General features: G+C 40.3%; 3 protein-coding genes across 6 annotated transcripts; 2 read left to right on the top strand and 1 right to left on the bottom strand.

The window, feature by feature from the left end:
* Positions 1–6: 6 nt before the first annotated feature.
* Positions 7–2974, bottom strand: LOC103147345 (uncharacterized). Its single transcript, XM_007565636.2, has 5 exons — positions 2686–2974; positions 1469–1630; positions 1295–1399; positions 991–1224; positions 7–410 (listed from the first exon to the last, which is right to left on the bottom strand). The coding sequence occupies exons 2-5, from the start codon at positions 1593–1595 to the stop codon at positions 124–126; spliced, it is 753 nt and encodes a 250-aa protein (XP_007565698.1). The 5' UTR covers positions 1596–1630; positions 2686–2974; the 3' UTR covers positions 7–123.
* A 2470-nt stretch (positions 2975–5444) lies between these two features.
* Positions 5445–11951, top strand: cxxc1b (CXXC finger protein 1b). The gene is made up of 14 exons (XM_007565625.2): positions 5445–5621; positions 6563–6678; positions 6892–6992; positions 7114–7250; positions 7346–7501; positions 8593–8739; positions 8809–8919; positions 8996–9174; positions 9914–10121; positions 10213–10323; positions 10419–10468; positions 10556–10652; positions 11317–11469; positions 11565–11951. The coding sequence occupies exons 1-14, from the start codon at positions 5619–5621 to the stop codon at positions 11709–11711; spliced, it is 1716 nt and encodes a 571-aa protein (XP_007565687.1). The 5' UTR covers positions 5445–5618; the 3' UTR covers positions 11712–11951.
* Positions 11952–13149: 1198 nt separating this feature from the next.
* mbd1b (methyl-CpG binding domain protein 1b) lies at positions 13150–24317 on the top strand. 4 transcript variants are annotated; one of them, XM_007565623.2, is made up of 16 exons: positions 13151–13287; positions 13928–14274; positions 14369–14509; positions 15486–15624; positions 15717–16003; positions 17318–17400; positions 17519–17562; positions 17738–17878; positions 17971–18042; positions 18142–18162; positions 18719–18808; positions 19684–19845; positions 20834–21028; positions 21371–21451; positions 23478–23567; positions 23662–24317. In XM_007565623.2, the coding sequence occupies exons 2-16, from the start codon at positions 13928–13930 to the stop codon at positions 24151–24153; spliced, it is 2385 nt and encodes a 794-aa protein (XP_007565685.1). In that variant the 5' UTR covers positions 13151–13287; the 3' UTR covers positions 24154–24317. The 4 variants fall into 4 exon arrangements, with proteins under 4 accessions (XP_016533831.1, XP_007565685.1, XP_007565686.1 ...); XM_007565624.2 differs by having other exon boundaries at positions 13151–14274; positions 20855–21028; XM_007565622.2 differs by having other exon boundaries at positions 13151–14274.
* Positions 24318–25864: the final 1547 nt, after the last annotated feature.

The raw sequence follows: 25864 nt of genomic DNA, 5'->3' as shown, positions 1-25864 counted from the left end.
AAACACAAACACGTGCGTGTTGTCGTCCTCCGCCCCCCTCAGTAATTTGGCTTTTGTTAAAATTTTAACAAATAAACGACTTTCTTCAACTCGTGTCTGTCTCCTCTGTTTCGACGCGGCGCATCAGTGGTAGAGCATTTGAGAGATTTCCATGGCGAGGTCCAGGCACTCCGTGACCGGGAAGCAGACGTCGCAGCCGGCGCAGTCGCACAGGAAGCGGCGCGCGCCGGCACACGAGCACGGACCGCAGGTCCGGGTGAACTCCAGGAGAGGCCGCAGGGCGCCGGGCTCGCAGCCGAACAGCGACGAGCACAGCGAGCAGAAGCACACGGTGCACCCTCGGAAGGTCTCCGTTAGACAGTCCACGGGCCGGCAGAAGAGACAGCCCAGCAGGATGGCAGCACACAGGTCTCGAGATGAGGAAGACAAAGTTAAAAGTGAAACACGAGCTAAAAGAAAACGGTGCAAATTGAGCCACAAACATTTGATTAAACATAAAACTTAAAGTGGCCTATGACTTATTCAGCAGTTGGCGGCTAAGAGTGTATTTTCCATGTTGGTAATCTATAATACTGTTTTTCAACAGTGATGCCGCTAGGGGGCACTGTGTGGGCATCAGAAAGTTGGAGGGTAAGAGAAAAAACTTGCAAAAATAAAAAATATTAAACTTTATAAAGTTTTTTAGCTTACATTTTTTTTATCATAATTTAATTTTAAATAAAATATAAGTTAAAATAGTTCATTTCTATGTTATTTTTGACTGGTATAATCTACTATATTAAGCTAACCAAAGAAATGGAAAAGTTCCTGAGAAAGAATAGGCCAAAGGAACCGTCCAGCTGCCATGCTATGGAGGATCCTAAAGCAAATAACCATAAGAACTGTGGAAATAAAATAAAATTTGATGTGATTAATATAAAATATTACACATTTTCTTATAATCAAATACCAACAAAAAAATATTTGCAAAAAAACACCCAGCTACCTTACCACTTCCACCTGGCTCGGTGTTAGCTGACGAGGTTTTCAGGCTGTCTTGAACTCTGGTTTTGGTCAGTGTTTGGCTCACATCAGGGAGTTTGTGGATCTCCTTGAAGGGTGGCAGCAGGGAATGTAAAGGTTTCGGCTGGTGTCCCTCCACAGAACATGGGCTGCAGACGTACACAGCTGTGGTCAATCCACTCTTGAAGTGAATCTGCACATCATGTTCCACTGCAGTCTCCTCTGTGTAAAAGAACAAAACTAACAATAAGCAGCAGAAAGGCCTAGTCATAAACCATAATGATGATCTTACTTCTTGTCTGATTTGGTGATACAATCACAGAGACTTCAGGTGAAGACAGCTCCATGTCCTCAGTGGAAATATGTCTTGACATGCTGTTGACTTCAGTAAAAGATCCTGGAAGACGAAACATCGTTGTTCCATTTCTCTCTGTAAAGTTTTGTCACATGCTCCTGTTAAACGTACCCGTTCGATCCGCAGCTTCAGCGTCCGACTCTGACGACATGGTTTGTGAATACCGGGACTTCAGTATTTCGTCATATTCTTCCTTCCCGTCTCCAGTCATCCCTCTGAAAATCTGCTTGTCATCCATTGAAACGTTGAGTCTGAGAAACAATCTGTCTTGCTCTGTTAAAGAGGAACAAGGGAGTGGAAAGTGTAAAAATGTTTACACTTTATTCATGTGTTTTATTGGGATTTTAAATGAAAACTGAGCTGTTAGCATCAAAAGAGTGTTAAAAAGAAGCGATCTTAAGTCAGAGGTCTCTTGACATTAGTAGCAAGACTACTACTGGAATTAGTTCCTGCCTAAAGCATCCACGATGACTCTTTGAAAATACTTAGATAATGTGAGTTACAACTGCATTTAATTCCCCTCTAGAACAAACAAAGGCCTAGGCCTGTTTTTGAATTAAAATTTGAGAACTAAAGCCAAAAGTCTTGGCAAACCTTTGAAGTACATATATTATTTGCTGCTAAAATTCTAATAAAACACTGATAAAAATCTGGTACTAATGTAAAAAATAAAAAAGTAGGCATGAATATTGTTGTAAGGCACCTTAAATTTGTAACCACCGGATACACAAAGAAACGAGATGTCTGCATTGAACGCGTCACGTAAGATTAATATTTTAGTTCCATCCTGCAAGTTAAATTAAGGAATCTGACAAAAGGAGAATAAAGATCTTATCACGCCGCTGAGTCTAGGTCAAACGACGGAGACCATATATCAGATCAATAGCTGAGGTTTCTCAGCTGTTAGTGATGAGTAGACAACTTGCAAATGGCATTGAAGTTAATCTATTATTCATCTCCATTTTGCCCACATTTAAGAAGTAGATGAATTAGAGCACACGGACATCCTGACAGCTCTGTGAGTGAGCTGGGCTCCTGTTCTCTTTGTGTAAATCGCCGGTCATGTACGCAAAGAATAATCCAATATTTCATGTGGAAATATCGGATGTTTTTCTGCTCACAAACTGACGTCCATAAGGCATGCTATGCTGTATTGTATAGATTGTGTCAAGCTAAACTGTAACCCTAGCCCTGACCTCAGTCTCTTGAGGCTAAGATTCACAGCCTCAAGAGATTAACATTCATTGATTCAGATCAGCCCACAATGTGCTGTTTATCCGTCTGTTTTGCTGCCTGTCGGAGGTTCGTAGGGAATAAATTGTACTTACAACCGTTTCCTCAAAAGAAGACATTCCAGGGTGAAGCCACAGCTTCGCAGTAAAGCCTCTCTTCTTTCCCCCCCTTCCTTTCTCTCTCATCTGTCCGCTCTCTCTTGCTCTCTTAAACACACACATACACAGTCTAGGCATACACAAATTTCTTTAGTAACTACTCATTTCAAAAAAAAAATTTTGCCGCTTTTTTTTTTAATAAATAGAAGATTTTTGCAAGCACAAAGGCTATTAAAAAGGCGTTGGAGAAATTATTTCTCTTTAGTTCAAACACATTGATTTTTATTTTTGTGAAAAACTTATTCACTCTCAAATTCCTTCTGTTTGTTGTTGTTGTCACTGTCACATTTTTCAGATCATCAAATGCATTTCAACATAGTAAAAATCTAGTAAAAATCTAATTTAGTTTTCAAATGATCGTTTCTCTGATTAAATAAATAAACCTGTCTTTTACATCTCTCTGGCGGAAGTTTAGTTCACTCTTCTCTTCAAAGTTACCTTAACTCAGTTAAAAATGACTCCACACGATCTCAAATTTAGATTTAGATTTATTTCCTAATTTTGATTCCATCGCCTCCTTTCCTTCTTTTAGCTGCTCCAAGCTCGACTTGCTGGTGTGCTTCCAATAATTTCCTGCTTCCCGTTGTGTTTGAACTGTGATGAACTGATGATTGGTTCATTTTGGGAGAGAACAGAATTTACTGTTCCAATATTTATGGCAAATTGAAGAAGCAAAACAGACCCTGACGGCCATGTTTAACTCTTGGTATGATGTTTGTTTTTTTTGTTTTTTTCCTTTTGGCAAACGTGAGATTTAGACTTAGAAATATATTTTTGTAACACTTTCTTTTAACTGTAGAGACTTTGTTTCTACTCTCTGAATAAATTTTTTTTAGACAAGGGGTGTGATGTCTTGACTTTTGAGATTTTTTTAGCCTATTTTATGTTGTCAGGTGGTACAAAATAATATTAGGGTTACCGTGGAGAAAAAAAATATAAAATTTAATTTTAGAATTCTAAGAAAAGCATCAGAATTTTTTCAACAGATGATGATGAATAGAGTCCAGTAATTTCATTTAGAAGTGCACTTCCAGCAGATGGCAGTACTTTAGGACTGGTTGCTTATCAACTCCCATAGAAAAAGAATGCTTTTCCATTGGTATCAGAGACAGTAGAATATGAAACAGAGAATCTGTGAAAATTCATCTGGCTCTGCTACAGTCCAGAAACAACCAATCAGAACCAAAAGGCAAACTTTTGGTTCTGACTGGTTTCTAATACGTTGAATGTATCTCAGCACATTAAGCACATTATACTGGTGTACTGCAGCTGTGGAATTGGCAGAAATACAAGCTAACATTGTATCATCATTGTTTATTTATAGAATGATTTAGAAAACAAAATGCTGTACAGGTTTGTCAGAACTATTTCAACCCATGTCAGAACTATTTCAACCCATATTAGAACTTTGCATTGATTTCCCTTCATTTTAGTAGCTGCATTTTTGCCTAACCCAGACATTTTCCCTAAGGCGAACCAAGTCTATTCCTAACCCTAACCTTAACTAAAACTTTATTCGCATCTTACCTCTAAACGTTACCCCTGACCCAAAGCATCATATTAGGACCGGGCTTTGGTCCTAATATGATGGACATAATGTGACACCGGACATAAAATGGTGCGTTCACACCAAATGCGTTTTGAGCCTCAGGCACATCTGGTTTGCATTCAGAGTCTATGTGGAGGCGCTTCCAGGGCTATTCTGGCGCGATTTGAACTCTTTGGTGCGTTTGACGCATCTAGGGCATCCAACAATCCACATAGCCCTCACAGAAAATGACGGGTCACAGATTTTGATGCAACACGTGTTGATTTGCAGAATCACTCAGCAACGGAGAACCTCGAGGTTCTGGTTCTGATGGACTAAATAAACCAAGATATTTTATTTTGTCTTAAAGAAATTTATTGCTGGCCCAAACATAATGATAAAACACACTTGCTGCAGCCACTTCATGAACTTTACAATTTTTTTAAATTCAAATGAAAAATCAAATTCACATCACACCAAGCTAATATTATGTAGTCCTGCTGTTTTATACTGTCGGCACAAACCTGCAGCTCAGAACGTCCCTGCTTTTATCTTCTTTATTACTGTCAGCTCTTCAGAGAAACGAGCTGCTAGCAGTGCTGCTAATTCACGTTCATTCCGTTACAAAACTTAACGCTGTGTTCCTGTCGCTCCCCGTAATTAAGCTCATAATTACGATCCTCTGTACTGAGCAGCTCTCTGATAGGAGACGGCATGTCCGCAAACAAGTTGTACTAAATATTGTACAATAACCGAAAAGAGAGATGTAACTTCTATCATGAATATAGATTAGCCAAAATCCTACAAATTACAATGAAATACTGCTACTTCCGGTGGGCGCCGGAAGTAAGACCCATAAGCGTTTCCCCAGTAAGTCGTATGCCTCCCAGGAATGGGAACCGCCAAAAAAAAAGAAGATGAATGTTTTATGAGCGATTCAGAGAAACAAGTTAATTAGGAACCTTAGTAATATGAAAATTAAATTTGATATTGTTGATTTACTGCAAAATGACTCAGGAAGCAGAGGATATCAGGCTATATTTGATTCTTTGAAACAGTGTAAATTGTATAATAGGATAGTTTTTTTGTCATGTGGTTCACACTCCTTACCAGTTGGTGGCGGTAATGCTCACCTAACGTTTCTTGCCGACCGCCAATAAATGTCAAGAAGAAGAAGAATGTTTTAGGAGAATTAACGAGCGCAGCCGAATTCGTCCGAAGTCATATCCGTGTGTACAGTTAGCATAATGCTAGCTAAAGAAACGACGGTCCTTAGTTCCTTGTGACATTAATTTCATTGTTGTTGGTTGCTGCTCCGCGGAAGTCTGCGTGACTACACAAAATGGTCAGTATGCAAACAGTAATTTATTTATGACCGAGCGTGTGTTCTGGAGACCGAGAATGGGTAGTTTGTCTGGGCCCAGTCGGTAACACAGCCGTTTACTTTGCACGGGAGTCTGAAAATGTTATACGTGGATAAATAATTGCCATGTTGTAACCGATAAATAATAACGAAAATGGTCATTTTATTTGGAATTCTAACTATACCATCAAGTTACCCTAACAACTTTTATTGTTTGTACGAATTTAGCTTATGCTAACTTTAGCCTGCACAGTGTTGGTGTGTTTGTGTAAACAAAGCATCTTATTGGGATGTTTTCCTCTCACACGGAACTCCAGTAAGTTCACAGACTCCTTCTTCTTAAAAACTACAAACAGGGATTAGCATACACCTTAAAATGTCCTGGTTCTGCTGGCTTTTTATGCACATTAACACTTTCAAGAACTGGAACTTAGAACTTAATTAGAAATAGAAAGTACGTCCTCTTTCAAATCTAGGAGTTTACATTTCAGAATATAATAAAAAATTATGTCCTTAGAAAAAAATTTAATAAGTAGGAACAAAATGGCTGAAAAACAGTCCACTTAAAACCCAGCTTTTTCAATTTGGCTTTTACCGTCAAAAACCAGAACTAGAGTTGAACATGAGGCTCTTGGGTATTTTTATTTTTTTTTAAAACTATTTTGACTCCTGAAAAGATTAACATCTTCCTTAAATATCCACTTGTGAATAAACTTCCTCACTTTTTTGAAAATCATAGCCTTGAAATAGTCTTGTTATTCGTCACAGATTGATGTGCAGCATCTGTCACTACTCTAAAGTCATCGCTGATCACTTGCCTTCTTGGCACCTTCAATGCAGATACCCTCTACACTTAAAGCTAATGTGACAGAACAGTTTTCCCACCGTTCTGCTCTAACCCTGCGTGTCGTTTCATATTTCAGGACAGCGAGCTGTCGGACCTGGACACTGCACTGGGCCCCGAGAGCAGCAGCATGGAGGGGGAAAACGCTCCGCTTTACTGCATTTGTCGAAAGCCAGACATCAACTGCTTCATGATGTAAGCTCACAATTCAATTCAAGTTTATTCAATCAAGGACAGCACTGTAAACAACGTTACATGATTTAAAAAAACGGCTTGAATTTTTGTTTTTTCTTAACGAAGGTTTTCTAACCACAGGCTAATTTGCAAACCCAGTCCTGTTTTAAAAGAAACCAGTGATGCTGTTGTACTTGGAAACATAGATTCATGCCGTGACATTCTTGTTTGCAGCGGCTGTGACAATTGCAACGAGTGGTTCCACGGGCACTGCATCAGCATCACGGAGAAGATGGCCAAGGCCATCCAGGAGTGGTACTGCATGAGCTGCAGAGGTCGGCGCTTTTAATTTTCAGTTGCAGTTTTTTCCTCCTTTAAAAAACAAAACATGTATTTCTTATTTTAATTTTTTATTTCCTTTTCATTTTGATATTTTCTGGCCGAAAAAAAAAAAAGACGAGAACCCACTGCTGGAAGTCAAATACAGGTCCAAGAAGAGCCGAGAGAAGGAGCCAGACTCGGACAGAACCGAGCGGCAGTACAGCACGCCGAGCACTCCGGACTACAAAAGCGACAGACGGCGCGGATCTAAAGTAGGTCGCAACCGTTGCGCTTGGAAACGACAAAACTCCCTCCGTTCGCAGGAGCTGAGCCGTGTTTGTTCCCCCTCGGACGTTTCGGTCTCCAGGTGAAGCGGTCGGTGCGCATGTGCGGGGAATGCGAGCCGTGCAGACGGACCGAGGACTGCGCCCAGTGCGACTTCTGCAAGGACATGAAGAAGTTCGGAGGGCCCAATAAGATCAGACAGAAGTGCCGCTTCAGGCAGTGCGAGGTTCGAGCCAGGGTGAGTCGTTCTCAGGGTTCAGGCTGCTTCAAGTCCCGGATTGTTCTTGAATTTCAATTAGGTGTTTTTTTTTTTTTTTTTTTTTTTGTCTTCCCAAGGTTTGGAAAGTGCTTCATTTCTGTGTAACGTTCTTGACAATCAAACCGCACACAGTTTTGTAATAAAGCACAATCTAATGTTTGATTTAAAACATTTAGAAAGTGTTATTTAGTTAAAAGATAATAAAAGGATAAATGCGTATCTTCTTTCCTCACATTTTGACGCAAAATCAGTCTAAACTTTGCCTGTTGTAGGTCAGTTAGAATTACCAAAATAATTTCTACTTGCTAAGAAGAAAACTTTGAACATTTTTTTTTCTAACTTTCTCAGACCTGTCGGGTGTGTGTGTGTGTGTGTGTGTGTGTGTGTGAGCTATTTTAAAACAACATTTTCTTATGTTTTAATTTATCTTGTTCCTGCTGTAGATTGTAGAACAGCTTCACAACATATTATAAATAACAGTGATCAACAGGTCTGTCACAGTAAATCAATTAGTGGCGTAATGAATTAAAACAAAATCAATATTTTCCATTTGGATGATTTATTGTTTTTCTCTCTTTCCACCAGAAACTGGACAGAAAGTCTTCAGTATAGCCATTTTTTTGAAGGATGATTTTGTTTACAGAGACTACATCACTTCATCATTCATCTTCTTTGTTGTTTTGTTTATTAATATTGGATATTTAAAATGTCCTCCACTTCCAGTGTTGAATGTTTATTAGAATTTAAAGATTATTGATCTTGTTTTCTTGTGTTATTAAGCCATTAGCATTCAGTTGCTTGAAAATGGTCTCAAAGCAACGATATTATCGTTTATCGCAAAAACTTGTGGGACAATTTATCGTCCAGCTAAATTTGTTGTTGTGACAGGCCTGTGTAATAAATGATATGAAAACGGCAAACTGAAACTGTTTTCTTTAGTTCATCTATATTGTTTTTAATCTCTAAAGTGTGCAAGTGCTGGAAAAGTTTTGAAGACTTACCTTGAAAATGCTTGAATTTGCCGATCGACAGAAACTGTACTCTAGAAATTGTTTTTTTTTTCCCCTCAGAAAATGCTGCGTGTGAAGGAGGAGGAGCTCTCCCTGCGCGAGAGGAGGGAGAACTCCTACCACAGAAGAAGACGGTACTCCGAGGACTACGACAGCGAGGCGGAGCTCTACCAGCAGTACAGGGCGGCGGGACTCGGCGGTGACCTGGTGAGTCGGTTTCATTTAAACCCGCCGCTCATTCTGGATTTCTGGAACTCATCGGATTCGCCCCCGCAGGCGTGGGGGAGCGACGACGACGACGAAGAGCCGGCCTTCAGCCCCGTCATGCGGAAGAAAGCCATCAAGGTGAAGCACGTCAAGAGGCGGGAAAAGAAGATTGAGAAAAAGGTGAGTCTCCCTTCGTGCGAGACGACGATGTTGTCGAGCCGCGCTTCCTTTGATGCGTCTCCCTCCGACTGTTCAGAAAGAGTCGCGGCGCCACAAGCAGAAGCAGAAGCACAGGGACAAGAACCGGCACAGCGACCGGGGGGACCTGCGGGACAGCGGGGGGATGCGTCAGTGTCTGGGGCCCAACTGTGTGAAAGGAGCCAGGCCCAACTCCAAGTACTGCTCCGAGGACTGCGGCATGAAGCTGGCAGCCAAGTAACGCCTCCTACACACCGCCATGTTGATTTGGGGCTTGCAAAAGTTTTCACATCCCATGATTTGTTTTTGTTGTTTGTTTTCATCACATTAGAACAGCAAACTTGTGTATGTTGCATTCGGGTTTTTTAATGTGACACAAAGTAACACATACAGTTTAAAGGAGAAGTGAACCGATTACCAGTTTCTGGCCGATTACTGATTCTTAAAAAAAAAAAGCTTGAAATGCAGATTCTAATATATTTATTTACCTGAAAAGTTGCTAAATATAGCGACAGAGTTGATAAGTTGGCAATATAATTATCTGCCAACTTCCCAAAATTAATGAAATTTGTGCTGATTTATTGCCACACCCCTAATTTAAAACCAGAACATTAGATGAATAGAATCGGTCCACTGATTTTTCCTTTATATATACATATATTTATATACATAATTTTTTTTCATATGAAGCTGAAGTTGCTGAATAACAAAGTCCTCTGTTGACATAGATAATATCGGTTTCGCATATATCGACCGATTGCCCAAAATGAAGGATACTGGGGCCGATTTATCATTGCACCCATAGAAGAAATAATTTTTGTCTGGCTATATGCGAGTAATATAGCAAAATTTATCTTATCTTTTATTTTATTTCTGAGGATAAGATCAGAATGTCAACTTTTTTCTCCATAATTGCTATAATTTAGGTTTCTTTTTTTTTTCTTCTTCTTCTTTGTTTTTCCCCCCCGACCTGCAGCCGGATCTACGAGATCCTCCCTCAGCGGATCCAGCAGTGGCAGCAGAGTCCCTGCATCGCCGAGGAGCACGGCAAGAAGCAACTGGAGCGCATCCGCCGGGACCAGCAGAACGCCCGGCTCCGCCTCACCGACATGGAGCGGCGCTTCCACGAGCTGGAGGGCATCATCTCCAAGGCCAAGCAGCAGGCGGTTCAGCAGGACGAGGAGGTGACAGCCCAATTCTCCCCTCCTTTTTTCTTTGCTACGTATTTTTGAAGAAGTAAAAAAAAACAATAACAGAGGTGCGGCTGTTATGTAGGTGAACGAAGGTGAGAGCGACGACACAGATCTCCAGATTTTCTGCGTGTCCTGCGGTCATCCCATTAATCCGAAAGTGGCGCTGAGACACATGGAGAGATGCTACGCCAAGGTGACTCCGCCTCTTCAAAGCTAGAATGCGATTCGAGTGGCAGGCAGGCATTTTTACTTCTAAACATCCGTTTCTGAAACGATTCCTCTCAACAGTACGAGAGCCAGACGTCCTTTGGTTCCATGTATCCAACAAGAATAGAGGGGTAAGAGTGAAAGGATGCTTCAGAGTTTCAGCAAAGAATTTAGCGTTTTTGGACCACGCCGTTTATTTTTATTCATTTCCTCCTCAGTGCCACCAGACTCTTCTGTGACGTGTACAACCCCCAGAGCAAGACCTACTGCAAGAGGCTGCAGGTTCTGTGTCCAGAACATTCCAGAGATCCAAAGGTGTGTGAGCCTCCATCGATCGGCTGTGGAAATGTTTCCACGCTTCTCTACTGAACCGTATTCGGTGCTGGGCACGCTTCCGCTGATGGGCTAACAGCAGAGCTCATTTTTCTTTTAGCTCTTTTAGCATTCTTGCTATAGAACAAGATATAAAGATAAGTTATAGAATATGTAAATTATATCAAAATTAAATTGGAGCTTAAGGGTTGTAGTCTTTCAAGTGCAGATGTAATTTGAATTGAAGTTAGCATTTACGCATTAGCTTGCGCTAACATTATGGTGTAGAACTTTAGCATTAGCTTCCACGGAATACTGTGTTCAGGTAGTGCTTGAGCTTTAGCTTCCACTAAACGTGATAGTGTAGTTCTTCAGCGTCAGCATTGACTAGTGCTTTGGTTTTTGCTTCTGCAAATACCAAGAGGGTGTAGCGCTTTAGCATTAGCTTCTGCTAAATATTATGATGGGGTAGTTCTTTAGCTTCTGCTAAATGCTGTGGTGCTGTAGCAATTTAGCTTCTGCTAAATACCATGATGGTGTAATTCTTTGACTTTAGTGAAACTAATGTTTAGTGTTTTAGGGTGTAACTTTTTAGTTAATGATGCCCACCACTGACCATATATAATATGTGAATATTGTGATTGTTTTTCTTCTGCTTGCCCTCCAGGTGCCGGTGGATGAGGTGTGCGGCTGCCCTCTGGTGAAGAACGTGTTTGAGCCGACAGGAGATTACTGCAGGGTGTCCAAAAGGAAATGCAACAAACATTACAACTGGGAAAAGCTGAGGAGAGCTGAGGTGGACTTGGAGCGGGTCAGAGTGGTAAGACGATCTTGAGGCACTTTGTTGCCATGGAAGCTGCAACAGCTAAAAGTCTTGGCAGGTTTTAATGACCTCTCCTCTTTCTGTTCCCACAGTGGTACAAGCTGGATGAGCTTTTTGAGCAGGAGCGGAACGTCAGGACCGCAATGACCAACAGGGCCGGTCTACTGGCTCTGATGTTGCACCAGACCATCCAGCACGACCCGCTGACGACTGATCTCCGTAGCAACAAGGATAGGTAGTCAGCCTGGGTGTGTTGCTGGATTTAGGTCTGCAGATTGCTGTACATAGCAACGTAATAATTGTGTGCTGAAGATGTAAACTTCTAGATTAACTACTGCTTTGATGACAGAAGATTTTCTACCATTTTAAAGTGTCTGTATGATAATATATTTTTCCTTAATAGTGGTAGAGGAGCCACATTTGAGTTTGGAAACTGCTGTTTTTGGTATGAACATTAGAAATAAAGCCTTGAAACAAGCTCTGTGTGTGTGTCAGGACTAATGTGTTTACACCAACATTACTCTTGTAGAATGTGTGTACATACACATATTCATACTTTTACACAGATATCATCACTCTTTTCTGAAAAAAAAATTTGGCAATTTTTTAACTTCATCTTGTAAATATATAATTCAAATTTTTGAATTACTACATTTGAGATTAGAAAAATGCATATCAAAGATTAAATTAGCAAAATTACCTGGAGTAACTTGTGGACTAAGTAATTTGAATTTAAATTAATTAATGCAGAAGTATTCATACCTCTTCAACTTTTCCACATTTTGTCTAGTTATGACCACAAATCAGTTTAGTTTGGGAGGATTTTATGGAGAGGACTTGCACATAAGGAAGGAAACATTTCAAACATTTTTAATGTGCACCTACTTCCACATGCCTGGTGTGTTTGTGGTTGCATCGCGACAAAACGTAAAAAAAAAAAATAATCAGACGTAGGATACTTTCCAGTGCACTGCAGCTTTAAACATCCAAAAGCTGTTATCTTACTTCACTTCCCTTCAAAACTTCAGTTTTATCCATTCCATTTATCTTTCTATAATTGTATTTTTTTATTCATAAAAGTACATTTTTAATAATTTTGATAGAAATTTCTGATGTTTTTGAGTGACAAAACACAGTGGCCCATCTCTAAAAACTTGCTGCTTCTTCAAGGAATTGCAGAGTGAAACTTAGTTTGGACTTAAAACAAATGCAGCAAATTTGTATTAAAACAACCCATGCTTCCTGTTTTAATTGTATGTACAGATAGCATTTTGTTTTATTATATGTAATCTGTATAATCCTCACTATGTTTTACTCATACCTCAGGTGTTAAAGCTATTCCACCTGACGTATCTTCCAATACGTTAGAAAAGCTGAAAAACTAACAGACCTGAACGCAGCAACGGCTAGTATCAAAGAACACGTACCCAGGGCAAGATAACTCACCCCCCTTCTACTTGGAAATCTGCTGCCCTGAAAAGAGCATTGATTTTCTGTTACTCTTCTAGTACCTCGACAGAATTGTGAAATTTGATATTTTGATTTAAAACGTTACAAACTCGAAACTAATCATTAATATTCTGAAATAAAAACGTTCTTCTTAAAAATGTATTACATACCTGTTCACCTGCAGAGAGGAGAACGCGGGCTTCGAGGAGGTTATCTCTGTCGTACGTTCCTCTTTTGGTCCTCGAGCGTTTCCGTTGGTTGTGCTGGATGCATGGTGCAGGGCTAATGTAGCCCTGGCTCATAAACTGAAAGGAACCAACTTGTTGTAACAGAGTGCCATAAATTTGGGGAATAATAACCGAGAAGGTGTGTCGTTTTTATCTCTCCATTTCGGCAAAAATCTTTAACAGACTGACGACAAAAAACAGCTGATAACACATTAGTGGTTGATGAATATCAGCACAGCAAAGCACCACCAAACGGTGCTATAGCTAGCAGTGGCTAACGTCACCACCGCTATTAGTAAATGTTTCTATCCTTCTGACGCACCAGTAGTTTTGTGTGACTGTTCGCTATATTGCGGGTTTTTGCCATAAATGGGTGACTCGGACAGTGTAGCCGAGAGTCGGTGCATTTTGTGCGGAACAGACGCTTACTTGTTTGTGCGGCTAACGTTGTGCTCGGCGGCTAACAATAGCTGCATACTATTGCAAGCTAATTAACCGTTAACAAAACCTCCTCGTAGCCTTCCGTTGTGAACAATTTCTCATCAAAGCACGTGCTGACTTTACGTTATACTGGAATACAACCTTCTTCACTCTTATCTGAAACCACCTCCCCCGTTTTTTTGTTTTTTTTACCCAAACCCCTTCAGGCTTAGGGGGGTGGAGGGGGGTCAACGTTAAAAACAGATCACTCTGAATGGGATGCCCGCGCAACTGTAGAAGAAATTGTTTATTTGCGGGAAGACTCATTGGATTCTCTGCTGCCCGTCCTTGGTGCACAGATGAGTGAAGAAGCAGCAGGAGAGAGTAAGCACCCTGCCAGTGAGGCAGTGGAGGAGGAGGAGGAGGACCAGGGGGAAGGCACCGTAGAGAGTCCCAAAACAGACAATCCCTCTGAGGAACCACCAGCACCCTCAGATGACCCCAAAGAGGCAGCCGAGATAAGCTTGGTCCCCCCAGTAGAGGCCAAAGAGGAGGAGGAGGAGGAGGAAGGTAAGCCTGCTGGCGAGCCTCCAATGGACTGGTTCGAGCCGCTTGAAGATGATGATGATGATCCAGATGAAGAAAGCCTGGCAGGAGAGACGGAGAGCATTGCAGGCAGCGAGAGAGCCACAAGACATCTCTATCAGTAGGTTCACGTTTCTTTTCTAAATTCCACGAAACACTAACTTGTTTTTGTTTATTCGTTTTCATGTGTTCCCCCCTCCTACTTCTTCTTCTAGGATTTACGGGTATCGACGTAAGCGCGCTCATCCTGAAGAGGGATGGGTCGAGTGGCCGGTGCTCGGACAAGGTTGGAAGCGCAAAGAGGTTGTTCGACGCTCAGGCTCCAGCATCGGCCAGAAGGACGTGTATTATCTAAGGTACGTATTAGCTAGCAGCTACTTTTCTTTTAACTGTGTTTTTAAAAAAAAAATGAAAATACTAAAAGAAAGTCAGAACATAATGTTAATGACTCTTTGAAGCTGCAGTATGTAACTTTTAAAAAATGTATATGCACATTTGTTAAAACTGTCATTGTGTTTCATGACAAATCTGAAAAGTTCCAGTTCTTCTGCCTTCTACCTATGCTAACTAGAAACAACCAATCAGAGCCAAGAGGTGGGTCTTACCGCCATCAGTCATGTCTCTGCTCTTATACAGCTTTTCCCGTCAGCGTAACCTGTTGTGAATGCTAGAGCTAGCTAGCATAGCCACCGATACGGTCATGTAACTGTGACTTATTTCGCTGCAATTAGCATATTTAGCAGTGCATTCACGACTTTGATTGACAGCGTTAAGACCCACCTCCTGGCACCAATTGATTGTTTTTAGAGTTGTATATTTCTTCAGACTCCTCTGGGAGGAGGTGGAGGAGCTCAATGTTTTCACAGATTATCGGTCTCATACAATACTGTAACACATGGTATGTAAAACAACATAATTTTTTAAAATGAAAGTTACACATTGTAGCTTTTGTAATCTTATACATACATACAGGGACTTGGTGTTTTTCAAAAAAACGTGCCCTTCTGAAATTTTTTTTTTTTAACAGTGTACTGTGTGTTACCCAAGACAACAATATGGCTATTGATTTGAAGTAGATACATACACATATAATGTATAAGCTGTGCCTTTAAAAAAAAAAAATCTCACATTACCAAGGCAGCTGGTGGTTCCATGTTCTGGACAAGGTGCCCTTTTTTCCACTGGAGCTCCTGCTCCCCAAAATATCTTTGTGTGCCACTGCATGTATTATATATACACCCTCTTGGTTTAATTTTTAACAGTAATAGATCCCCTGAATGAAACTTTGCCAATCAAATTTCTTTTAATGTCTTTAATTGTGTTCCTTGGCAGTCCACGGGGTGATCGAGTGAGGAGCAGAGTAGAACTAGCTACGGTGCTCCAGGGAACCGACTTGACCCAGTTTGAATACAAGAGCGGCAAGTTCGTGGAAGGGGAAATCCCACCAGTGAGAGGTCGACCCAGAACGAAGGTATTAAAAACTTCTTTTTTATTTTTAACAATTTTAAATTTATTAAAAAAAAAAAAAACTACAACGTTTTGCTGCACTCCCGTATGTTTCAGAAACGCTATCGGGACCGGTCCTCCTCAGAGTCCAGCTGGATGGACAGAGGAGACGGGGCCGAGACTCCGGACTCTCACCACCGGCTGACCCCGAACATCACACCCAGGAACCTCCACAGCAACCAGACGAGCGTCTCGCTGAACAGCTCAACGGGGGAGTCAAAGCAGAGCCCCAACTCCGAGGAAAAGCAGTCGGAGGAAAAAATCCGGCTCCCTTTCCCCTCGTCGTCTCGTCCGCTCTCTTTGCCTTCAATCAAGGGAGAATTCGGATCGGAAGAGAGCACCCTGTAAGTAGGCCTGTCACGATAATGAATTCTTTTGCTGGATGATAAATCGTCACCAGAAGTTTTTGCGATAAACGATAACATTGTTGTTTTGAGACAATATTTTTCAAGTAATGTAACGGCATAATAATGCAAGAAGACATTCTCAAAGATCAGTCAACTTTAAATACGAATGAATATTTAACACTGGAACTGGAAAATATCAAAAACTAATAAACAAAACGCTACATAATTGAATTATGAAGCAGTTATAAACAAAATTGTATTTAAAAAAAAAAAGGTCTAGTTGAGACCAAAGCACCAGACTGAAGACTTTTGTCATCCAGTTTTTAGTAGAAAGAAAAAAAAAAGATAAATCATAAAATGGAAATTGTTGAGTTTTTTTTAATTTATCACGCAATTAATTCATTCATTGCTTATTGCGACAGGCCTACCTGTAAGTTTGTAGCTAGACACAGCTTACTGTTTTTCTTTTATTTTTATANAGTAATGTAACGGCATAATAATGCAAGAAGACATTCTCAAAGATCAGTCAACTTTAAATACGAATGAATATTTAACACTGGAACTGGAAAATATCCAAAACTAATAAACAAAACGCTACATAATTGAATTATGAAGCAGTTATAAACAAAATTGTATTAAAAAAAAAAAGGTCTAGTTGAGACCAAAGCACCAGACTGAAGACTTTTGTCATCCAGTTTTTAGTAGAAAGAAAAAATGAAAAAAAACGATAAATCATAAAATGGAAATTGAGTTTTTTTTTAATTTATCACGCGATTAATTCATTCATTGCTTATTGCGACAGGCCTACCTGTAAGTTCGTAGCTAAACACAGCTCACTGTTTTTCTTTTGTTTATTTTTATAAACTGGCTTCTTAATCGTATCAAGGACTCATATTTATATATATATATATATATATATATATATATATTTAAATTTTTTCCTGTAAGTGTTTAGTGATTTTTACCAAAGACTGCCTGATGTTTTCACACCCACAAATCATCCTGTAACACTCAAGCATGTTGTCATTTTATTAAGCATTAAATTTGGTAACTCTGGATGTCTAAACTAAACAAAATAAGATGAGAAAGAAAAAGATTTTGAAAAACAAACTGTTCAGTGTTATTTAAAAGAAACTTTCATGCCTGGTTATCTGGCATTCAGATAACGAGCTCCGACAAAAAGTCAAGGTTGTGGACTCCTCTAGTTTTGAGATCCCAGGTCCTCCGCCGGCCAGCCTAAGACTTACTCTGTCTGTGTTTATGCCTGTCACCACAGCGAGTGTGAATTAATGTCGCCCTGTTTCTCCACAGGATCTGTGCAAAGTGTGGTATTTCGTTTACAGGTACATGGTATGACAAACAAAGAAAACGGCCTTGCTGTCCCTCCTGCTGGGGTATGTGTCTGTAGGAGTGTGTAATTAGGAATATTTTCAAAAATAAAACATGTTACAAAAAACATTTTCATGCGGGTTTTTTTTTTCCTTCTTTTTTTTTTCTTTTTTTTAATCTCAGCAACGTCCAAGTCGATAGAGCACCCGCTGATCCGCTTCAGGAAGGTAAAGTATCTCCAGATAACAAGCTGCAGCTTCATGCTGATGAAGTTCATACAGTCTGCATAACGTTTTAAAGTAGTCTCTATTAGCTTCTACATTATTAAGACTTTCAGACATAAAACAAACACAAAAAAAAACACCTTTCCGTCTGTTTTTTTTTTTCTTCTTGGACTGTCAGTGGATTCCTTGTGGACAGTGCGTGGGATGTCACAACGCCATCGACTGCGGTCAGTGTGCAAACTGCAAGCATGGACTGCAAAGCCCCGAAGCCAGAAAACGCCTGTGTCGAAAACGCAGGTGCATATGTCCGATACGCAAGGTGAGCTGACGGAGGCTAGCAAGCTAAGCTAATCGACGTTTGTCTTAGTTGAACTTGTTTAAAATTCAATCGATTTTGTTGTTTTTTTGCAGCAAAGCCCAGGAAGCATAAATGTAACTTACAAGAGATCTTTTGTTGACCCTGTTGACACGTATGAAGATAGTGTAAGTCTCCAAAGAACAACTTTGAAATATTTCCTCTGCTAACTGTTTTATTGTAATTGTTATTTTTGTTTGTTTTTTTTTCCTCTTGAAAATGTACAGAATGATGTCACAGAGTCACAGGTAACATTTTTGTACTGCTTGCTCCTTCATTTTCTTTTGCTCTATGGGTGCACCGATTTCTTTAATTTTGCAAAATCGGCCGATACTTGACAAACCGATCTCATCCACCACCGCAAAGGTCTGAGAATCACCATCTCCTTTCGCTCTGCGGTGAGAGACGGCTGCCACAGAGCAGCCGTCTCTCACCTGATCAGCAGGTGGTCACATCTGTATGTGACCTGTTCAGCAGGTCACATACAGATGTGACCTGATCTGCACATGCTGATCAGGTCTCATCTGCACATGTTCAGTTAGCAACAGTCAATTCAAAATTCAAAAATATTTTGATTGCAAAGGGAAATCAAATGATGACAACTTAGCAACTTTTTCCCTCTGTTTTGCGACTTTTCAGACAAAAAAAAAAAAATGGCATCGGTCAAAATCTGAACCGGCTTTTTAAATGTCAGTGAGTCGATCACTGATATTTAAAATTGCAATCGGTGCACTCGCATTTCACACGTATTACCTAAATGAAAATCTGGCAATGAGGAACCCCATCGCATTTTTCCGCACGTAGCATCCAAGTCTCAAAAGCAGCGACACGGAGAACTTCTCGGCGAACGTGGACCTCGACGATGACGACATGTCGACAGACGACGACGATGACGTGAGCACGTTTTGTTTTTGCCTTTTGAAGATGCTTGCCAAAGTTTGTCCCGGGTATTTCCCATAGGTGTTGTGTGCTTTTTTGTTGCCACCGAGTGCAGGAAACTGCTCGAACATCTCGGCGAGGTCATGGCTATCTGTTAAGAAATGCATGTAATGCACGCTAATCAGTCTTAGTAGCTGGGAAAGCAGCAAAAGCTGACAGTTTGTCAAACATAGCATCTGTGCTTTTGGTTATTTTTCTGCAAATTGATCCATTTTAAAGCTATGAGAAGCAGTGTGCATTATGTAGTCTAGTTTATTTATTTTCTATTTTTTTGTAGATTTTGTTCTCTTAATAAATAAAATCATTGTCTATAAACACTTGCATTTACTCTGATGTTGAAGGTGGTTTCATGATCTGAAATGCATAATTTTAACAAACAAAAACAGGAGAAATCAAAAGGGAAATTACTTTTTCAGAACCTTCCGTCTGACTGATTCTACTTTTTAAATCAGATTAGTTTTTTTTTTTCCACCTGTGGAAGAGCGGAAACTCTGAACAGTCTTCAGTGTTTTCATCCAGTGAACTTTGGGATCGCTGTTGAAGCATTGCTGTTTCGACTATTTTGAATATGGCCGATATAAACAGAGTAAACAACTCTTCTTTGACCAGACTGCTGACTGCACTCGAACGCTCTTCTATTTGTTGACATTTGAGAAGAAAATATTACTGACCTCTATGAACGAATGACCTCTACTCACAAACAAGAGGCTATATTTTCAAGGCTTCCATAAAACAGAATTCCAAAAAAAAAAAAAAAAAAAATTTGGTGAAATCGTGTCCAGTTTGCGTTCTTGATTTTCGGATTTCTCTCCTCTCGCTTTTGTTTCTAGTGGCATAAAAAGCGGAAGCGACGTTCCTGTGGCGAGTGTAAGGCCTGTCTGTGTAGGAAAGACTGCGGCGTGTGCGATTTCTGCATAGACAAACCCAAATTTGGAGGCAGCAACAAGAAAAGGCAGAAGTGTCGTCTACGGCAGTGTCAAAGGCAAGCGATGGTAAGACACTTGTGCAATAAGGCGATTGTACGTTTCTGTACAGGGTGTCTGCGCGTCCTTAAAAAGTCTTGCATTCGTATTTCTAAAATGAAGGCCTTAATATGTCCTAAAATCACATTAAAAAAAAATTTAACTAGCCTTAAATATGTTAGTGCAGTAAAAGATTTTCATTAGAAATATACAACGTACTGAAATTACTGATGAGAAAAGGAAAATATAAATTATAATAATAATGAAAAACCTATCCTGTAAAGATGAGCAAGCCCGGTCCTGAATGTGCAAAGAACGCAAAACAATATGTACTGCTATACAATACCAGATTAATCGGTATAACTAAAATCCAAGCTGGTCTTAAATATGTTAATTGGAGGTCTTAAATTTCATTGTGTCAAGATTATGTAACCTTGTATACATATTTTTATTTATTTATTTATTTTTGTTGGACTTTACTGTCAGGCAAATGATTGAGTCGCTTATTTGTTTCGTTCCGTGACTCGAGCCGGTTGACGCTACTGGAAACTAGCTGCTAATATACGCTCGCTAGCTAGCATAAGTGTATTAGCAGCTATATCAGGAATCATTGGTTATGTTTCCTGGAGAGGAGAAAAACTAGCTAGCTAAGAAAAAAGCAAGCTAGTGTCTATCATGGTCAAGTTTATCACATTTCAGTAACAAGGCAGTTCAAAATTCTTTGTCATAAAACATCTTACAGCCACCATTTATGAAACAAGCAATAAACATTATGTTTTGTTTAAGTTCAAATTTATCAGCAGATGGCTGGATGATATTCGTCTTTGCCATTGGCAATCAATTTCCGACCCACAAAGTGGATGAAAAAGCTTAGCACTACTGGGGTTTAGGCTGGTTGTTTCACACAATTTTGACATGATTCAGGTCTTAAATTTCATTCGTGGTGGTCTTTAAATTTGAATTGGTGAAACCTGCCGAAACCCTGTCGTAGTAAAGCAACTGCACATTTATTTCCCAGAGACATTTGCTGCCCTTCCAGATGGCAGGAGCTGAGTTGGGGCTGGATGCCCCTCTGCTGCCCGGCAGGCCCAGGCCTCACTACACGTACAGCCGCAAGTCCAGCTTAAAGAGAAGCCAAGACCAGCAGGCTGACATGGACTACACCGACGACGATGACGACGACGACGACGACGAGGACAGCAATCCGCAACCGGTGAGGTTCGAAGGGCTTTGGCTGGAAACATTGTTGCTAATTTCCATCTTGTTACGTTAGATAAGTTGTAATAAAGCTACCCTTCAGTGAACGTTTAAAATGTTTCTCTGCATCTGCTGAGTACTTTTTAGATAATATTTAACATCTTTTTCTCATTGAATTGACCGATAAAGTGATACTTAGGCGTGCAACTGTTATCTTGAAGCTGCATTTATGTGGCCCTCCCCAGTGTTTGCGGGCCACATAAATGGCTACAGCGGGCCAGATTTGGCCCGCTGGCCTTGACTTTGACACATGGGCTCTCGAGCAAACGCATCACAAATCCATTTTGTGTTTCACCAGCTGAATCATTCTGATTTTGGGGTGCGGAACGGCGTGCCAGATCGATTCCCTCACATCAGCAATCATAACTACTCCCAACCAGTAAGTCTTCATTTTTGCATAATAACTTGAACTTAGCTGAATAAGCTAAACTATTGTTTTAGTAACTACAATCAAATTGTGATGTATGTAATTATTTTGAAACTTTTTATTTGCATGTCTGTGAGAAGTTTCTGTCCAGTTACATGAAGTTCTTTTAAAATTATAGCATAATCACGAAGCTGACATTTTAAGCTGACTTTAGCATCTTATATTAGCGGTTAGCATCTTAAAGGTGGGACAGGTCGCATTGCTTAAAAAATACTCTTTGTGTATCTAACTATGTAAAGTAGAGATCCTTAACATTTGGGATTTCTAGAAAGCTGACATTTCCAAATTCAGTATGTTTCACAATTGAGCTTAAAAAGAAAAATCAAATGGAAAATATTTGCTGTACTTCAGTTAGCCTTAGCAACCTGAACAAACCACAGACTCAGTGTTTCCTTTCAATGAGCTCCTAAGCATCTCACTGATACTGATACTATTTTTCACTGTTTTTCCTTCGGTAACAACGTCCACACCAAAGAGGGTTGTTTTTTTGAGTTCCTGGCCAAAAGATGATGAAGCTGGCTACCAGCCAATACCAGTCACAAGCTTACTGTTGTTAAATTTCCTATTTAGCTTAAAAATAAGCATGATGAGGAAGACAGACAGAATGAGAAAACGGTTCATTAGAGCTAACTGGGCATACGTCTGAACTCTGTTGAAATTATAGCCTTTTTTGAGCGCGTGGCAGCGAGCCATCCCTCTCAAAAAGGTAATCCGATTCTGCTGTCATTTCTCTTTTCTTGGCTGTCCTTCAATTTTTGTTATTGCGGTAAGATGTTATGAGTCATCTAATCAGATAAAAACATGATGTTACAGTAAACATTCATGAGCTTTTTAAGCTGTAGGACCAAGACGGGTGCAACACGCTCAAGCAGTGACCGCCTAAGAGATGCACGTCTCTTGGACACCGTTGCATCAGAAAGTTGATGTTGTCGTTGACCTCATAACTAGAGATGGACTAATCAAGATTGTTGTAGTTTGCTTGATTTCCAGTCAAGCATTAACTAGTCAGAGCTGATTGAGCTGATCACCAATTGATTTATTGTTGCCGGGCCATCTCTGTAAAAACAGAACAAAATAAATGTTTGTGGCTCAGTGTTGGAAGAATTTGGTCTGCAGGTAGTGACATAGTCTCCTGCTCTCTGATTGGATGTTTTTTTCTCTGTATATGTCTGTCATAATTAAGAAGTACTATGTTTACTATTTTAGAGATGCTTATCGTGAGCCGGGCATTAAATCAGTAACAATTTAACAATAGATAATATGTCTGATGGAGTACTCAAGAATTTCTCTGAGCTCACATCCATAACCGCACTGCATTCTGGGGGATGTAGGCAGAGGAAAGGCTCTAGCCCCGGGGTGGGCAACTCCAGGCCTCGAGGGCCGGTCTCCTGCAACTTTTAGATGTGTCTCTACTTCAACACACCTGAGTCAAATAATGAGGTCATTTGCAGGACTCTGGAGAATTTGACTGCATTTAGGAGGTGATTCAGCTGTTGGATTCAAGTGTGTTGGACCAGGGAGACGTCTAAGAGTTGCAGGAGACCGGATTCACCGATATGAAAATTTGGGGCGATATTGGTATCCAGTGTTAATATTGCTGTTACGGCCAATAACCGATACTTACCGATACTACATTACTGTGTTTCTGGTTCAGTGAAACTTCCCACAATCCTGCACTGCATCATTACCGCTGTCACATGACCAAACAAATACCACACAAGGAACCTCTTCCACTTCCCCTCCAGAAAGGAAAGACAACAAGATGGAAGTAGATATAGGTTGTTAATATCAGCCCCGATTTATGTTTCAAACCGATGCCGATGCACTCACACCAATGTCAGTGCTGATATATCATGCATTCCTACTTTCTTTTTGATAAGCTTTCCTTCATGTTTCTTTTTTCCTTTAAAGTGTTTGTGAGATAATGCTTCATTATGCTCAACGGTTTTAACTCATTAGACTGCATTTCTTACTGAAGGACCATCACAGTCAGTGGGATACAGAGAAATCGCACACAGGCAGAAATGCCCCAAAGCACATGGGAGATGACGAGGACGAGTTCCCCATGGTGAGTGTCCGGTGTTTCTCTTTATTTATTTATTTATTTTTTCAATGCATTTCCCATATAATCCCGGGTTGTTCATTCCTGGGATCATCCACAGATCACACAGATCTTCAGCCTGGCTGAGAATCCGGCGGAGAGCGGCGTGGACCTGGAAAACCAGCTGATGAAGCTGCTCCACTCGCTCCGCTCCTCCGTGCTGCCTATCCTCTGGTACGCCATCATGGTGGAGGGCCCGCAGCTGCAGCTCATCCAGTGCTCCAAGCAGTCCAACATGGCCGACACCATGGTGCTGATCGACCCGGGCTTCTGCTACCAGGTCACCGTCCAGAAGCAGCCGCTGCTGCCCATCCACCCGCTCTACGACATCCACCCGTCGCGGCTCGGCACAGCCACCGACGTGGTCAGCCTGCTGCTGTCTCTGGAGAGGTACGTCGTGTGCCAGGGACTCCCCATCAAGCAGTCGTCGTTCGACAAAGGGCCGATCGTGCTGGAGCGGTCAGCCACGTGCGACTTCCTGATCAAGAAGAACGAGCAGACCTGTGCGAGCTGCAAAGCACTACAAGAACTTCAAATCCATCACAGAGAGTGAAAAAACACAGTTGGATGGAAGCAGTGACTTTTTTTTTTCTATTTTGTGCCATTTTCTTTTTCTTTCTTTTCACTATATTGTACAGTTGAGAGACAATTTGACAGACTTACCTCTGGACTGTGATAGTATGTTTTACCTTTTTGAAAATCACCAAAGGAATTCCAGGAGCTGTATGAGTATATATATATATATATATATATGTGTGTGTATGTATGTATATATATATATGTATGTGTGTATGTATGTATATATATATATGTATGTGTGTATGTATGTATATATATATATATATAATTTTCACATTTTTATCACACTGGTGTTCACTTTTTTTTTCTTTTTTTTTTTCTAAACAACTGTCTGTGCGTTTTGACAGTGTGTGGGATTATGTATTTTAATTTCCCATGGTGCATTTGTCTCTTACTTGAAAAAAAAAAGGCCCCTCTACTACTACTGCTACTACTACATATTTGAATAGTCAGTCCTCAGACAAATTGATACTTTAGGCAGTTTTTCTCGCTGGCAACTTTGGTCTCCATGCTTGTTTCCATGCTACACCAGTGTTTAAGAATAATGGAGTTAAAGAGGGGTTGGATTCTGATTGGAAAAAAATTTAATTTGCAAATTGGACAGAGTTTGTAACTCTAGTTTGCCAGTCTTATGTCATGTTACTATCTTGCTCTAATTTCTGTTTCGTACCCTCTTACTTTACCGTTGATTGATTGCATTTTAGAGTAGCATCTTCTTTATTTTGGAGGCAAGTAAACATGATATCATGATCGCCTCAGGCAGAAATTATTTGCAGTCGTCATATAAATAACGTTGTTGTGGATCACATAAATTTACTTTGTATCCTTTGCTGCAACGAAGAATACAAATGGAGACATTCTCAGTACGAAACGACCAGCACGCTTCCTTTGTCATGTAGCAGTTTTTTTTTTCTCTCTCTCTTTTTCCAATCTTTTTATTTTCAAGAAACCGTTTGATTATTGTTGGGTTTGTCTTTTGAAATTTCTCCAGCACACTTTCTCTTGACGTATGCCATTGCAAAACAGCCTGTGCGAGTTCGGCCGTTGGGAGAAAGAAACTTTGCAAGTTCGTCAAATAAGAATGTGTTTTAAAAAAAAAACGGTAGCAGTTTGGCAGTGAGTGAGTTGCTCCTGAAAGAAACAAAACACTACCTCTCCTTGTTATTATCTCGTCCGGTCACTTCCTGACCCGAAAACAGAGTGGGACTTTTTTTTTTTTTTTTTCTAAGAAAGCAGTTGTCACATTGAAGCTGAAAGATGTGCAACTTAAATGGTGAAAACCCATGAAAGATTATAATTTGGAGGAGCTCTGGCAGATGTTTTTTGCACAAAGGGTAGCATAACGTCAGAAGTTGAGGATATTTGTATGTAATTGTTCTGAGGGCCTGTTTACTTCCCGTGTGTGTGTGTGTGTGTGTACACTCCAGAGTGATGTCCTTAAATGAAGGTGCTGTTGGAGTCCAGTCATCAGGCAGATGATGCCATTCAAAAACTTTGATGAAGCTGAATTTTTTAAACTTTTTCCCTCATTTGCATCCATGGCTAATAAAAATATTTAAAATTATTTAATAGAGTTTAAAACAATCGGATCCTTTTTTTTTTTCTTCAGTTTTTTTCTGCTGCCCCTGCTGTCTGCTTTGGGATGTTTGTGGAATAACTCAGTGACTTTTTTTGACAATGTGAAA

The sequence above is a fragment of the Poecilia formosa genome, unplaced genomic scaffold (genome assembly GCF_000485575.1).
Source record: "Poecilia formosa unplaced genomic scaffold, Poecilia_formosa-5.1.2 Scaffold180, whole genome shotgun sequence".
Classification (NCBI taxonomy): Eukaryota; Metazoa; Chordata; class Actinopteri; order Cyprinodontiformes; family Poeciliidae; genus Poecilia; species Poecilia formosa.
The sequence above is the reverse complement of the archived record's forward strand: the minus strand, read 5'-3'. Positions and strand labels throughout refer to the sequence as shown.

What these genes read in the sequence shown, in the direction of transcription:
- LOC103147345 (XM_007565636.2), bottom strand. Translation starts at nt 1,595, where the DNA reads ATGGATGACAAGCAGATTTTCAGAGGGATGACTGGAGACGGGAAGGAA. An exon ending in ATCACCAAATCAGACAAGAA is followed by an intron (nt 1,225 to 1,294) that starts GTAAGATCATCA and finishes TCTTTTACACAG; the next exon opens with AGGAGACTGCAGTGGAACAT. An exon ending in CACCGAGCCAGGTGGAAGTG is followed by an intron (nt 411 to 990) that starts GTAAGGTAGCTG and finishes CCTCATCTCGAG; the next exon opens with ACCTGTGTGCTGCCATCCTG.
- cxxc1b (XM_007565625.2), top strand. An exon ending in CGGTTCAGCAGGACGAGGAG is followed by an intron (nt 10,122 to 10,212) that starts GTGACAGCCCAA and finishes GCTGTTATGTAG; the next exon opens with GTGAACGAAGGTGAGAGCGA. An exon ending in ACTTGGAGCGGGTCAGAGTG is followed by an intron (nt 11,470 to 11,564) that starts GTAAGACGATCT and finishes CTGTTCCCACAG; the next exon opens with TGGTACAAGCTGGATGAGCT.
- mbd1b (XM_007565623.2), top strand. Translation starts at nt 13,928, where the DNA reads ATGAGTGAAGAAGCAGCAGGAGAGAGTAAGCACCCTGCCAGTGAGGCA. An exon ending in TTGACACGTATGAAGATAGT is followed by an intron (nt 18,043 to 18,141) that starts GTAAGTCTCCAA and finishes GAAAATGTACAG; the next exon opens with AATGATGTCACAGAGTCACA. An exon ending in AGGACAGCAATCCGCAACCG is followed by an intron (nt 21,029 to 21,370) that starts GTGAGGTTCGAA and finishes GTGTTTCACCAG; the next exon opens with CTGAATCATTCTGATTTTGG.